Genomic DNA, 16,237 nt, shown 5'->3' on the forward strand with positions numbered 1-16,237 from the left:
AAAAGTGATTAGTGTTCAATGAATCATGCACGTTTAAAGCATACAGGGAAAACATGCCATGTTCTTGTGAAAAGACAACTCACATGGATTGATAACTGCACCACGCATGGCACGTCTCAAAGTACACGAACAAAATGATAGTAGTGTAGTGCATGTATGGCTTCAGTGGCATTTCATTAGTATATAAATGATTTTTGAACACGACTCCTATTTCTAATAGAGACGGAGGATATAAGAAACCACCGGTAAGTATGGTGAGGAGCACGGCAAATACAAACCGCATGCAAATACATTTTCAGCGACGGTATTTGAAGCACGAATCAAGCACCAACAAGTTCAACAACACGTATAAAGCACACGCACACATATAATAATTTAGCATGCGGAGGTGGAGACAGAGCTGTCACTGCGACACTATATATCGTACTTGTAGCAAACAAACTTATTACTATAGTGTACATCACCTTCACACGGCAAGCAAGGTCACTGTAGAAAATGAAGCAATCTCATAACACACGATACGATGCAATATGTAACACAGTAGAATCTTGCGCTTGTCCTTCTGGAAGGTTGGTCGATGAACCAGCGAGAGAAACCAAACCTTATTATTTTGACAAACAAATACCATAAGTACGGGTATGGTATGTGTACTTGCACACCGAGAGAGGAGAGAGATACAGGAAAAGAAAGAGAAAGGAGAGAAGGGATGACAAGTGGGCCCATAGTGCCATGTCAGCGTACAGTGTGAGTTAAGATTCATTTGGACCTACATGAAACCCGAAACTAAGTTTAAGGACTCAGAAATAGCATTTTGAGAGTACAGGGACCTAGATGACATCTCGTGCCAAGTTTGAGGACCGGCCACAAAATTTTCTCTTAATGAAGCTAGAATCTTTTACGGATCTTTGAAAACAGAATTCTCATCGTGACTGTGTTAGGCATTTGTTGGTCTAGCTCTGGCTTGTGTTGAGGACTCAACTTAGGGGGTGTTTGGTTCCACAGACTAAATTTTAGTCTCTGTCACATCGGATGTTTGGACACATGTATGGAGTATTAAATATAGACTAATTACGAAGCTAACTGCACAGATTGAGACTAATTTGCGAGACGAATCTTTTAAGCCTAATTGACAATGTGGTGCTACAGTAATATTCCATCTGTGTAATTAGTTTTATAATTAACTCATGTTTAGTCCTCCTAATTAGCATCCGAACGCCCGATGTGACATGGACTAAAATTTAGTCCGTGAAACCAAACACCCCCTTAGCCAACTAAAGATTTCCTAAGCTCAAGATATGGGTCCTTGCCCACAAATTCTATAAGGGAATTCAAAGATAGGACAGTTGGATGTATTCTTCTTTTCTTAAAGTGAGTTCCTTATCACTGCATTAGATGCCAGAGATTGTCCTTACCAATATGTTTATGCACACCCTGCTTTGGTTATCCACACCACCAATGCAGCTAATTTCTGATCCCAACTCCATTCCTTTTATTTATATCCGCGTTGTATCATGCGGAGTGATCTAATCCCCACCTTCGTCAGTCTAGTCTTTCTTTTGATTCAACGTGAGCATAGAGGCGCCTACTTTTCGTGAATATGTGTTTTTTCTTTCGAAAGACAAAATAATGGGAGGAGCTAGATGGAGCATTAGTACTTTAACTAAAGAGTAAAGGCATAGTGGTATTTGAACATATTGCAGGGCTGGATAACCCCTTTTCTCTTTGTAAAGATAAAGAAGGACTAATTAAAGAGCAAAGCAACATTGATTTCAATAAATTCGTGTGCCCGTGCTTTACTTCCACAGTTCCACCTTACTTCCACACGGAGCAGAGGCTCAGTCATTCAATACAATTCAATACTTCAAGCATGAATCAGATAACAAGTTCAACAACACGTACAAAAAAAAAAACAATACGTACAAAGCATACGCATGCATGACACATCTAATCTGATAATTTACCATGCGGAGATGGCCATGCTTATTACAAGCGGAAAACAGAGCTGTCACTGAACCAGCGGCCACCGCTGGATAGGAAGCGAGGCCGGTCAATGAACCAGCGGAGACAAACCATTGCTACGGCAGGTGCAGTTGCACACCGACAAGCGGTGAACTAAACACACATGGACCAATCAAATCATGGAAGGCACGCACATGTTGGCGAACGCGAAACTGAAGAGGCAGCAGACAGGCACTCCAACTCCAGATGCATGCAATTGGCGTCGGCGGCGAGCAGGAATTATTAACGGGATGATGGCTTTCTCTGGAATGGACAAAATAAGTAAAAATGATTATTGGAAGCTGATCGGGTGGATAAAAATAGTATACGATAGCTAATATAATTAATTAATAATGGAAACTGAAATCGCAAGACGTACCGATCGATTAACTGGATGATTTATCAATCTTGCGCTTGGGCATGGTATATTCATTCATCTGAGATAGCTCTCGATGACGACCCGCTCGCGGCGCGAAGCGAAAGCTGGGGGAAGCATGGGCTTGTAGCTGCCATGGTGTGAGTGTGTGCCATCCCAGCACAGCTTGTTCCACCAGGCCAGCTCGCCGCTCACCTCCACGGCCTTGTCTGGTTGTTGGTGGAAGCGTGGGAGGTGGCGCAAGCTCCAGCAGCCGCGGACGTGGAGCTCCTCCCACGCAGGCGCGATCAGCATGGGGTTGTCGACGTGGAGATGCTCCAGCAGTGGCAGCTCCTGGAGCCGTATCCTCCGGAGACATGGGAGCGTGTAACCAGCAGGAGATGAATGAGGACCATCGTCATAGAAAATTGCCTTGAGGTTGTAGCAGCACAGGATGTCCAGCGTCTCAAGGCTTGGTAGCTCACAGAAATAACGTGGAACGATGCCCTCCAACCTCGGGCAGTACTCTAAGAAGAGGTGCTTCAGTGCATTGAAATTATCACCACCACCACCACGGTAGAAATGGGTTAGACTTCTGAGACGGGAGACATGTGCATTTTGTAGAGATAGTACATCCCGGTTATGACTGAAGACCTGCACCATCCGATGGCACCGTCGGAGCATGCACTCCTCTAGCTCATCGAAACTACGATCACCCAGATCACTGAGACAGGAGACATGAGTATCACCCAACATGCTAATCGATTTGGTGACTGTCAGAAGATATGCCAGACCACGGGGATACCGATCAGCAGCTGAGATCTCCACGTGACGCTTGGTCACCCGAAAGGGAGGTACGTCATCCATTGACACCATAGAGACTCCGTCTGTCAGATACAGACGGTTTATATCAGCGTAAGCTGGTGGTGCCATCTGAACCTTGTTGATCATCACCATGTCCTCTTCATCCTTTAACTTGCTGCTTGTGGACTTGCATGATGTAACTCGAACATAGAAAGTTGTCAAAAGTTCTCCAGCCCTTACTGAATTCATGGTGTCATAACCGAAGCTATAAAACAATCTGGAATCACTTATGCACACCTGAGCACCTTGTGGATGATCCGAATGATTAATGGTTCTGTTTGAGCACTGATCCAAGCAAAACACATCCGGGAGTCTCTGCAGCTTATGCCAAGGAAATCGTCTCAGGGAAGGAACACCCAAGAGAAACAATTTTCTAAGCTCTGGCAGATTAGGGATGCTGTCTGGGAGCTCCTTGATAGCCGTAGCAGATAGATCAAGCTCCTCCAAAGCACCAACCTCCTTAATGTCAACAAACTCCAACTTTCTACATCCACGCAAGGACAGTCGCCTCAACAACAAGTTCTTGTTCTCAATTAGCTTCAGTGATCGAAGATTCTTCATCTCTTCAAATATCTCCATAGGAAAAGATTTTATTTGAGTCCCTGTGAGCTCGAGTTTTGTTAGACTAGACAAAGCACCAACGGAAGGTGGCAATTCCTCAAGGTTGGAGCACTTGACAAGCAAGAGCTCTTGCAGATTAGGCATGCTACAGAAGAAGTCGTTGTGGAATGTGTTTATATTTGAGTAGGAAAGATCAAAGCAGAGCAAGTTGAGATTTTTGCTGCTATTGATTTCATTGAGAGTAATTTCAGTGTTGGGGAAGCTGAATGGACTCGTGAGGTTAAAGCAGCCCCTAAGGGAAAGGTACTGGAGTTCTTGGAGGTAGCAGATTGATGGAGGAAGTGATTTTAGTGGAGTGTAGGAGAGATCAAGAGCATGAAGACAGGGGAGTTTGGCAAAGAAATGATCGGATTCAAGCTTCATGAGCAACCTTGATTGCTGTGAGCAATGCCTTAAAATGAGTGTTGTTGGGCCACTAGCTCCGTAGCTCAACCATTCCTTGCTTAAATGCCATCCTTGGTCTCCCACATGTGAGATCCACTGCATGTGTTCCAACCTAGGATGGTCTCCGTCGCAAAGTTCATCGGTTGTGTGGTGCTCTGCGATGAGGTTGTGACATGCTAGGAAGTGTGCAGCAGATTTTGTGGCTTCTTCAGCTTCAGTCGTCACAGGAGAAAAGGGGATCTCCAGCAAGGAGTACTCTCGGAAAGCTTCAAGGATGAGATTTCCAACTTGGTATATATCACTGTATTTGCCATCATAACTACTGCCTGTAGTCTCCCCCGTTCTTTCTGTGTCGATGACAAGGATGCCTTGTGCAGACCACTGGCGTATCAGCTCATCTGAAGTAATGTCGGCTAATGCAGCAGACCTCTTCTGGCCTCCATCTCCATGAGGCGATGAACAGTGGGGTGAAAGGAGCATGGTGGCGTAGTGAAAGCACCGGACAGCCACGTGATGCCAATATTGCTCGTCTTTGTGGGCGACCGCAGCCAAGATGTACTTGGCCGCTTGATGCAGTGAGTAGAGAGTAAGAATCACCATATCATCCCCACTAAAAGATTTGATTAGACAAGAATAATCTGCTGGCTGGCTCCTTCCGTACACATCTTGAGTGGTGGTGGATACGCACCAAAAGGAGCCTTTCCACTCAGGGGCAGGAAAGCATAAGCCCTCTGTTGAAGCAGTAAGGTTGATGGGCTTGATGGGCTCGTCGAGGTTCTCGACCAGCAGCAGGTACTTCTTCATCACTAGCTTTTGGATTATTTGAGGTACTTCAAATGATGTTGAAAGCTTATGCAGTGTTCTTGAAAGCTTATGCTGTAAGGACGAGAGGCCATAGGTATAGTACCGCAGCTCGTCATCCTCTTCCAAGAGCCTGTCGTATTCTTGCTCCTGCTCTTGGTCGAGTAGCCCGAGCTGCTCCGCCACTTTGAAATGCAGCTTGTCATTAATGCTCAGTCTCGTTCCTGCCAGCTGTGCTGCTGCTCGCTTCATGTCCACCTCTATCACGTGGTCATAGGGGCCATGTGTCTTGATCTTTGCGTCCCGAGTGATGCTTGAGATAGCTCGTGTGAAACATGCTGTGGGTCCGACCCCAACATTCCACATCACCCATACAAACCCATCGAGTTTTTTTTCCACGTCTCGATACGCAGGGCTCTTGAGATATCCATCCAGCCTGGCCGCACAAATAGAAAAAAAGGACCGGTTAAGTGCATGATCAAACAACTTGCGTACAGGTCAGTAACTACGTACTTAGCTATCCTCTTTTTTTACACTCCCTTTTCTTTGCCAGTATCACGTGGAGTCCTACATATGGTTTGCTTCTTGTTAATTAGCGAGAAATTTCTACTCCACGTGGAGTACGATTTTCAAAACTCTGTGTGAAGACAAGTAATAAACACTTGGGCTGAAGTCGATACTAGATGTTCTTGTTCCTGAACATACAAAATCACCTTTTTTGCGCATGTTAATTTTATGGACAAATCTATTTCATGTTAATAATATTTCCGAGTGAAAATGCTCCCGTCGGTAGTAGGCATGCGAAAGATAAAGACATTATTTTTCCCAGTATCGTGTTATTCTTTTTCTTAAAAAACAGTATAGACGTAGATGCTCATATATATATATATATATATACACTACCGGAAACGTTAAATTTACCGAGTGTTTTTATGTTTGCCGTGTATATTCTCTCGGACACTCGGCAAACAAGATCTTTGCCGAGTGCTGCGCTAAAAACACTTGGCAAAAAGAAAACACTCGATAAAGCGGAGGTTTGCCGAGTGTCAACAAAAAACACTCGGCAACAAAAAAACACTCGACAAAGATGGGGTTTACCGAGTGTTTTTTTTTTACACTCGGCAAAGAAGTAAAATCTTTTTTCTAGGAAAGAAGGAGAAGAAAAAAAAAACTTTGCCGAGTGCCCAGATTCAGGACACTCGGCAAAGAAAGAAAATCTTTTGTCTGGGAAAGAAGGAGAAGAAAAAAAAAATAAAAAAAAAACTTTACCCAGTGCCCAGATCTAAGACACTCGGCAAAGGAAAAAAATATTTTTTTTGGGAAAGAAGGAGAAGAAAAAAAATAAAAAATAAAAACTTTACCGAGTGCACAGATCTAGGAGACTCGGCAAAGAAAGAAAATATTTTTTCTGGGAAAGAAGGAGAAGAAAAATAATGAAAAAAAATACTTTGCCGAGTGCCCAGTTCTAGGACACTATGGCAAAGGAAAAAATATTTTTTCTAGGAAAGAAGGAGAAAAAAAAATAAAAAAGAAAAACTTTGCCGAGTGCCGAGATCCAGCACACTCGGCAAAGGAAAAAATGTTTTTTTAACCGCGCCGCCCTCCCCTTCTCCCCGCACGGCGCCCTATCCTTCTCCCCGCACGGCCCCTCCCCTTCTCCCCGCGCCGCGTCCGCACGGCCCCTCCCCTTCTACCCGCCGGCGGCCCCTCCCCTCTCGGCCGGATCCGGCGGCCCGGCCACGCCTCCTTCCCCCGACCGCCGCCCCCTCCCCTTCTCCCCCGTGCCGCGTCCGCACCCCCCTCCCCTTCTCCGCGCCGCGTCCGCACGCCCTCTCCCCTTCTCCCCGTCGGCAGCCCCTCCCCTCCTGGCCGGATCCGGCGGCCCGGCCACCCCTCCTTCCCCTGGCCGCCGCGCCCTCCCCTTCTCCCCCGCGTCGCATCCGCATGCCCCCTCCCCTTCTCCGCACCGTGTCCGCACGCCCCCCTCCCCTTCCCCGCGCCGCGTCCGCACGCCCCCTCCCCTTCTCCCCACCGGCGGCCCGGCCACCCCTCCTTCCCCCGGCCGCCGGCGCCGCCCCCTCCACTCCTTCCCCAGATCCGGCGGCGGCCCCTCCCCTCTCGGATCCGGCGGCGTCCCGGCGGCCGACCCTCCCCTCTCCCGGATCCGGCGAGTGGCGTGCGGTGTGGCGGGCGGGTGGCGTGGTGGCGGGCGGCGTCCGGCGTGGGGCATGTTGGCGTGGTGGCCATGGTGGGGGCGTGGCGTGGCGGCGTCCGGCGTGGCGCAGCGGGTGTGGCGGCGTGGTGGCCGTGGTGGGTGGCGGCCGGTGGCAATTTGTTTTTTTATTTCTTGCGAAAAATGTTTGCCGAGTGTTTTTCGGGCACACGTCATGTCTTTGCCGAGTGCCCGACGAAAAACACTCGGCAAAGTGAGTTTGCCGATAAACTTTTGTCGTGTGCCCTTTGCCGAGTGTTACACTCGGCGAAGGGTTTGCCGAGTGTTTTAGTTTATTTGACGTGTGCCGTAGGCACACGGCAAAGCTCCCGTTCCCCGTAGTGATACACGCACGCACACACATCACTATGAATATATACATGCTTATCCTATCTCTGTGAGCACCTCTAGGATACTGAGCTAAGCCGAGAAATCTCGAACTTGACGAGAAGTCAGCATATGCGCTTAATTTGCTGGGCACCTTGTGGTACCACAACGTTAATTCATAGAACAAATCAAAAAAATGTGAGCATATGTGCTATTAAACTCGGTGTTGCATAAGATTACTAATGTATATGATATCGTTAACAAATTATCTCAAATTATAAGGATTCTAAGTGAATTAACTCTCGCATACTATTTATTAACGTCCCATGCCTCATTCACATGCGTACAGATCTTTAATGTCTATCATAATGCAACTCCATGCTGAAAATATGGTAAGCAGAATATCTCACTCTGACTAAGGGTTGCATCATTTGTTTTACCTCGTGATATGTCATAAATTTTTTTATGATACCTTAAATTTCAAAATAGAGAGAGTATATAGAGAGATCAAGCTAGCGTTCATAAAGTGCGAATAACAGAAGCTTTCTGTAAATTTAAAGAAAATATAGAAATATGTTAAAGATAACATACCAGAAGTCGATACTTCGTAAACGATCACGCCATAAATGCAATGTCTCGGTGTCAACAGAAAATGATGATGCCATGACTTAAGTTTATTTAGTAGAGGACCAAATTTCTCAGTTAACAATACCTGTGAGCAACAAAAGTATTTGCATGAGCTTATTAACACGAAAAGATGGCTAAAAGTACTCAAATGCCCATATAATACGAGGAATACTAGTTCATCAACCCGTGCTCTCGCACAGTCTAGAATTTTAAATGATGTACTATCAATATATTTTATTTGATTAATAAAAAAAATTACTTATACTAAATTGTGGTTGGTTTACCACGTACTTATACTAAAAGGACATCGCTATGGATTTTGTGGCTGGTTTACCACGTACTCCTAAAGGGAGGGATGCTATTTGGGTTGTTGTGGATCACCTGAGTAAGGTAGCTCATTTTATTCCTTACCGTTCTACAAATTCAGCAAGTGACTTAGCTCCAATCTTTATGCGTGAAATTGTGAGACTTCATGGGGTGCCAAAAACCATTGTTTCTGATAGAGACGCTAAATTTGTTTCCAAGTTCTGGGAGAGCTTGCAGAGTGCCTTGGGAACTAATGTGATACTTAGCACGGCTTTTCATCCTCAAACGGATGGTCAATCGGAGCGTACAATTCAAACTTTGGAGGATATGCTAAGGTCATGTGTTCTGTCATGGAAAGGAAGCTGGGAGGAGCATTTGCCTCTTGTGGAGTTCGCTTATAACAATAGTTACCATGCTAGCATTCGTTGTGCACCTTTTGATGCCCTTTACGGAAGGAAGTGCAGGTCACCACTTTGTTGGGAAGCAGTGGGTGAAAAGGCAGCTCTCGGACCAGATTGGGTTCTAAGGATTACTAAGCGTGTCGCTGAAATTTGGCAACAAATGCTAGCTTCACAGAGCAGGCATAAAAGCTATGCTGATGTTACGAGGCGAGACCTGGAGTTTCAGGTTGGGGATCAAGTACTTTTGAAGGTTTCTCCTAATAAAGGTGTAGTGAGATTTGGGGTTAAAGGAAAGCTTAGCCCAAGGTATCATGGTCCTTTTCCAATATTGGAACGTGTTGGAAAGTTGGCTTACAGATTGGAGCTACCCAATTCTATGAGTGGTGTGCATAATGTATTTCATGTTTCCATGCTGACAAAATACCTACGGGACCCAGAGCAACATATGACCTTGGAACCAGAAACCATCAAGGAAGACTTGACCTTTGAGGCACGTCCTGTAAGAATTTTAGAGGAGGCTGATAACGTCTTGTGACGAAGGACGCTCAAGTATCTGAAGGTTCTTTGGACTAATCAGACAGAGCGGGAAGCGACTTGGGAGCTCGAGTCGAGAATGCAGTAGGGCTCCTTCCTGGCTCCTTCGGAGGAGCCTTACCAAATGTTTTGTACGAGGAGATGTTTTTCAGTGAAAAACAGACGAGCCGGAGCCATTTTAGAGGAGCCCTCCTCATGAGGAGCCCTGCCAAACACCCCCTAAGTTGGTTATACCATTTTTCTTGCGTGAAAAAAATCATGATAGAACTACCATATATTGTATTTAGAAAGTGATGTAGGGTCTATTTCATTCACCTGTAGGCTATGAAAAAACTATTGTGAGCTATGAAAAAGCTATTGTGAGTTGCGCTGTGAAAAAAGATATAGGTTGTTTGATTGAAATAACTATAAAACCTGCTGTCGCGGGGTCAAAATTGCGGTAAGTATTGTTGTTCATCGGGTGTCATAGAGTGTGAGGTCTCTTGTGGCTCGGGTAGACTCAAGAATACAAAGAACTTAAAAATCACACGGGGGACACAGAAGTTTATCCTGGTTTGGGCTATTGGGGCCCTATGTCCAGCAGTTTGATGATCTTTGTATTCAAGAGCACCCAAATCGGGGGTTCCAACAGAATGTAAGAGAGAGATTTGGCAGGGGATCGCTCGGTGCAGATCCTAGGCTCGTCGATGGTGAGGTCTCCTGATGAGGAAATCACTCCTTTGAATGCACCCGCTAATCCTCCAAACAATATGCAAGGTCCAATGACCCGAGCTCGAATGCGCCAGCAAAATTTAGAGGTGAGCTCGTTCTTAAGCGATCATTTTTATACTTTTGAGAATAGACTACTACCTAATGATGTTATATTTCTTAGAAACATTGGAGAGGGTCATGAGGAACTTGGAGGAAGAGATGGAGGCAAAAATAACCAGTAAGGACGTCCAACAAAAGTCGGAGGCCTGGTCCAACATGAATTCGAGTCTGCCTTGGCCTCCAGGACAAGTCTGCCATAAACTGGTCACCCAGGACGCGTCAGGACTCCATTTTCGACAATCCACATATGGATGGAAAGATAATTTCATAAGGAAACCAATGGAAATGGTCCCATGTCAAAATCCCTTCAGAATCAATAGGAATCATTGAAACAATTTAGCATCCAGAATCTATCAGGGTGCTGCATCACCGTATTTGGTCCAATGGGCCGTGTATCATCTTTGAGCCCGTTAGGGGGCGCGTCCAGGGTAGGAGATGACCCTAAGACCTTTATAATCATATGCCACTGCCATCGTTAGGTTTTGGGTTTTGCTTAGATCATTCGGTCCATTGACAGTCGCCGTTCATCTATTTGTGAGACCCCACTTTGAGAACTTAATCATCCAATCTGCATTTTGTCCCATACTTTGAGCTGCGTACTTTCAAGTTCTTGCTTGTGTTCTTCGTTTCGCAGGTAGGGATTAGCCTTCTTGGTGAGGTCAACCAGATTGGTGACACAGTTGATAACCAGAGGAGTTGTGGTGCTAAGGTTGCAGGGTTTGGGTTTTTCGATCTGAAGTCAGATCGGTGTGTCGTGCTATGCCTAAAACGATAGTTATCATCAACCTGGCAGAAGATCGGAAATCATGTCCCCATCATCTCCCCCTCATCGGAGAGGAGGAAGACGAAGGAAAGGGTGGTGGAGCTCTCAGTACTCCTCTTGGAGTGGTTATGCTCTCGGTGTAGAGCTCGAGTTGTTCGGTGGAGAGGACTCGAATGATCTGTTCTGAATCATCTTGGTTTCATCCTCCCCCTCTCTAGGATCCGACCTCTCCTTATATATCAAGGTAGGTCGGGTTCATTTCAGTTTGGGGGGTCTAGTGTTGGTGTATGTGCGTCGGAGTCCACGAGGGGCTTGCATTTTGACCGTGAGGATTTGTCGGCTTGGACTAGCCTCCACCAGGTGCACCTTCTAGAGTGTTCTTTGGTAGCGAAGGTGTCCGGCTTGAGGGGCTGCCGAGCGGGCCCGGGAGCCCCATAAGCTAGCAGAGGGGTTTTGTCCCTTTGTGTCACGCCTCGTACGTGACCCTGTTGGAGGAGAGGTTGACAATGATGCGCCTGTGGTGCGGCGTCGGCGAGCCCCTGGGCCTTGGGTGCTCGGGGCGCTTGCTTCCAGCCCGGGCCTTGGTTTGCACTTGAGGCCAGGGCCAAGGATCGGGTTTGGGCTCCCGTCGATCGGGAGGCTGCGGCTCGGGCAAGCCTCCGAGCCCCAAGCAGAAGAGGGGTACGTGCTCGGGCTCGGCCCGGTCCTTAGCCGGAGGGTGCGTGCGAGCGCACCTAAGGGGTGTAGCCCCTGAGCAGTCCTAGATGGATCGGTCGGGGGTCCTTCGGTCGGGAACCTCTTACCTAGGGAGTTACATACCCCTATGTTATGACCTCGTCACCTACCACCATCTCTTTAACTCCCTTGAAACAGCTATAAAACGTCTCTCTATTCCCACCCACTTGGAAAAGCTAAAAGACAGAAGTAGAGTCCAAGGTGCTACGAAAATTATACTACGCGGAAGCAGGTGCTTCTAGAAAATAGCTCTGGTTGTACTCATTTGGCTGGCTTTTTGCTTTTTGGTAGCAAAAGCACTTTTTAGTAGCTGAACCAAACATAGTTGTCGTAGTCTTTCTGTTAGAGCATGTTCAAAAGGCTTTGTCAAACTCACTCTCTAAATCATCAAGTAAGGAGTCATTTGAATAAAAGCTGCTCTCTATATCTTTCCACCCTCTAGCAGCTTCTCTATATTTTGTCTACACTCTAGATAGCTAACCCCGTTCTCTATCTTTTGCTAGTGAGAAATTTAGAATAGATGATGGCAACATTTGGAGATATAATTAAAGATGTTGTACGTTGGAGGGCATTTTTTCACCAAATCCTCTATTATAAGGATTTTTTTTGAAAGCGTGCTATAGCACGTGCTTCATTAAGTGGAATTGGGAAACAATACAAGCTCCGTAGCCTTCGTCACGGCGAGATGCCGTTTGGGAATAGGGGCGCACAATGGACACTGATCACCGCCAGGCGGTGGAGACTAACGGCTGTACTAACTAAGTAACGATTGGCGTGACGTTGCCTCTAGGAGTTGGCCGCGTGTGTCAAGTCACCTGAGCGGTGAGCGACGCCAGACTCCCATACCCGGATATAAAGAGGCTCTTGGTTTCTTGGAGTTCCTCGTAGTGGAGAGTAAGAAGTGTGGTTTTGGAGAGTGAAAAAGATGGAGAGTGATTTAGAAAGTCTATTGCACTTTAATTTTTTTGTTTTCTAACTTTATGATAAAGAGCCATGTGATGGGAGAGTCTCTTGGAGATGCTATTACAAGTTTTAAAAGGTACAATTAAGAAAATTATTTTGGTCTATGTCAAAAGTATAAATTAAATATTAGTATCTACTCCTATCCTACTAATATATATGATATCCAAGCATTAACAAATTATCTCAAATTATAAGGATTCTAAGTGAATTAACTCACGCATAGTATTTATTAACGTCCCATGCCTCACTCACGTGGGCACAGATCTTTAATGTCTATCGTGATCCAACTCCATGCTCAAAATATGGTAAGCAGAATATCTCACTCTAACTAAGGGTTGCATCATTTATTTTACCTCGTGATATGTCATAAAAAATTTATGATACCTTAAATTTCAAAATAGAGAGAGTATATAGAGAGATCAAGCTAGCGTTCATAATGTGCGAATAACTGAAGCTCTCTGTAAGTTTAAAGAAAATATAGAAATATGTTAAAGATACATACCAAAAGCTGATACTTCGTAAACGATCACGCCATTCATGCAATGTCTCGGTGTCAACAGAAAATGATGATGCCATGACTTAAGTTTGATTAGTAGACAACCAAAATTCTCGGTTAACAAAACCTGTGAGCAACAAAAGTATTTGCCGCAACTTATAACGTGAAAAGATGGCTAAAAAGGAAATAAAAATAAAAGTAAATTCCACTAGCGGTTGTCGAACCTGTCCCGAGTTCTTATCTAGGTCCCAGTACTTTCGAATTGCACATTCAGTTCCCTAAACTTGTCCTGAATTCTCATCCAAGTCACGATACTTTCAAATTGCACACTCAGCTCTCTAAACTTGTCTTAAGTTCTCACCATGGTTCCGATACTTTCAAAATACACACTCAACTTCCTAAACTTGTATTACTATCTATACCATCCTGGTACATCCCCTTCCCCACAATACATGGCATATGCCCACCACACTCGTGTAAACACACCCCGCTACACCGCGTTCGTCCACCCATGCCATGCTTGCCCTACTGCATGTCCAAGCCAAGCCTTCTCCCTCGCAGTCTTCCTCGATTTTGCTTTTTTGACTCGTTCCTCCTTCATCTCACCGTGGTGTCAGCCCCTGCCTCGTGGCCATTGCATTCAACACCACCACAGCCACCACCTCGTCCACACTCCCTCTCCCTCAACTTGTATGAACTCATGCTCATTCTCGCCATCTCCTCGCACTCGGTTTCTCACTCTCCTAGTCTTCCTCACCTCCCTCGTCAACAACAGGGCCATCACTACAGTGCCGTTGTAACACGCGGTATGGTGGTGAGGTTGGGCATGGCATGGCCCACTCGATACAACATAGGCCGTCGTGGGGTAGTAGGGTGAGCATGGTGCTACTCCACATGGCTAGTGGGTAAGGCGGGCATGTGTGGTGTAGCGGATGTGAGGATGGTAGTGCAGGGGTGGATGAACCATAATGGTAAAATAATACAACTTTAGGGCCATGAGTGTGCAATTTCCAAGTATCATGACCGGGATGAGAATCGGGACGAGTTTAGGTAGTTGGGTGTGCAATTTGAATGTACTGGAACTGTGTGCATATGTAATTTCCAATAATTATTTGACTTTTTAGCCAATGATTATATAGATAAATTTGTTTTTATTTTTTTGCAATACATATGCGCACGTACTGGAAGCCGTATGCTGGGCATACCTGGCATACCCCTCTAGATCCAATATGGCCCCACATTGACGCATCCAGAATGTAAGATACAGAATCAGCTCCACATTTTGACCTGTAAAAAAAACACAAAAACATTTTTATGTCTACGTAGTAGCATTATGACTAATTGTGTTGCTTCATATATATGATTTCCTTGCGACAAACTAATTCTACTTACTAATATGGTGTTGTAGACCACATAATAGAAAAAGGGGAAGAACCAGTTATGACCAGAGGTTAAATTTTTCAGTAGGGGCAAATATAGATCAATTGCCCTATAAATTACTTTTCAAAGAGATAACATCACCACTGATAGGAGCAAGATGCTACTTTACTAATTGATTGACATTTGACAAAATGTCCAAGCGAAATCATTAGCCTATATCATGTTACCTTCTAAGTCTTTAACAATATCTTGTCATAATTGTTTTGAAATTTTTGTATGAGTTTAGTTAAAATTAATGTTAATCAAGAGCCTTCAAAAAATTAATGTTAATCACTGATGTAGTTTTTACCTCTGCTTTTGCCAATGGGGTCGTTGTTTATGTTAAAATTGCCAGGAATAACTTCGTGTGCTATGACGTCACACAATTCCTTCTCCAAAAAATCAATTCTTAAGGCTGAAGGTTGCCACTATATATGTTTTCTCCAGAAGCACTCACTTCTTTGTGACCCTGAGAAAACACGAGCAGCTCACACAGCCATTACATTACTCGGATTTTCTGAGCATTGGTAATAATGAAACAAGGAAGACGGATATTATTACCTCGTGCTAGAATCGATGATGTTATGTGGATGAAAATCAATTACTCAGATGACTTGGGGGGATTCAGTTTGAAGGAGCTTGTACCATATGTTTGTTTTTGGTATATCCATTTATCTGTTACTAGAAGAAGCAATTACTTGCTAGACATCAAGTACGAAATCATCAAACAGACAAAAAAAAGTCAATACTATAAGAAGAGTCTAAGTGGTAGCATAAAAGAACAGCAGAAAACGAAGATTTTTTTTTTGTTTTTTCAGTTGAAAACTAAGAAAGAAGAACAGGGCCTCAAAACAAGATCTGGAAGAAAGCTAATGGGAAACAATATATTTGCAAGAAATATGGTAATTCTTTGTTTTCGTTAATGGATTGAGAAAAAACAGATGAAACATAACGGTATATGAAGCAGTGAATGAAAGCCAATGGGAAACAAGAGAATGAAAAACAAATTGTTGTTTGGTGGTGGTGGGAGGATTTGTGGAGGATAGATGGATTTTCTTATAGTATATTAGTCACTCACTCAGTTCGGAACCTGAACGCAAGAGATTCAGAATGGAAATGAGTGAACAAGAAGGGGTAGCTGGGAAGAGGGACGGCACTGCAGTACTCTCGCTTATATACACCAACAGAGGGACACTATTCTCTGGTTATGATTATGACAACACGCAGAGGTGAAAGGTAACTTGCAGGTTTATAAAGAACAAAAGTATCTCAGGATGGAGTGACAATCGTTCCAAGGCACAATGGCATGGCTTGATAAAGCACACAAGCAGAGCAATCGAAGACTGTAGTCGTAATATTTTCTTTGTTGTTGCGGTAATTCACAATTTATCTAAAGGACTGAGCCTGATTGAAACAAGAACCCTTTCATCAGCATGGCTAAAGTGTTGTTATGTTCATGCACACGGTTGGACCAACTTGTTATAACATTATTTTTTGAAAGAACTTGGTATAACATTGGCAAATCCTTCAGAGACATAGCTCGAATCCTTCATTCCATTGGAAAATTCGCTCATAACCTCTTGCAAAAAATAGTCTCTAAAAAATGTTCAAACAGTAAGTA

General features: G+C 44.6%; 1 protein-coding gene across 1 annotated transcript; it reads right to left on the minus strand.

Annotated features, from left to right (window-relative positions):
• Positions 1-1,806: 1,806 nt before the first annotated feature.
• Positions 1,807-15,729, minus strand: LOC136498180 (uncharacterized). The gene is made up of 7 exons (XM_066494136.1): positions 15,178-15,729; positions 14,927-15,085; positions 14,403-14,484; positions 13,204-13,324; positions 8,154-8,274; positions 2,378-5,459; positions 1,807-2,262 (listed from the first exon to the last, which is right to left on the minus strand). Exons 5-6 carry the CDS (start codon positions 8,225-8,227, stop codon positions 2,432-2,434), a joined length of 3,102 nt encoding a protein of 1,033 aa, XP_066350233.1. The 5' UTR covers positions 8,228-8,274; positions 13,204-13,324; positions 14,403-14,484; positions 14,927-15,085; positions 15,178-15,729; the 3' UTR covers positions 1,807-2,262; positions 2,378-2,431.
• Between the last annotated feature and the right edge of the window lie 508 nt (positions 15,730-16,237).

This window comes from Miscanthus floridulus, chromosome 12 (assembly GCF_019320115.1).
Source record: "Miscanthus floridulus cultivar M001 chromosome 12, ASM1932011v1, whole genome shotgun sequence".
NCBI lineage: Eukaryota > Viridiplantae > Streptophyta > Magnoliopsida > Poales > Poaceae > Miscanthus > Miscanthus floridulus.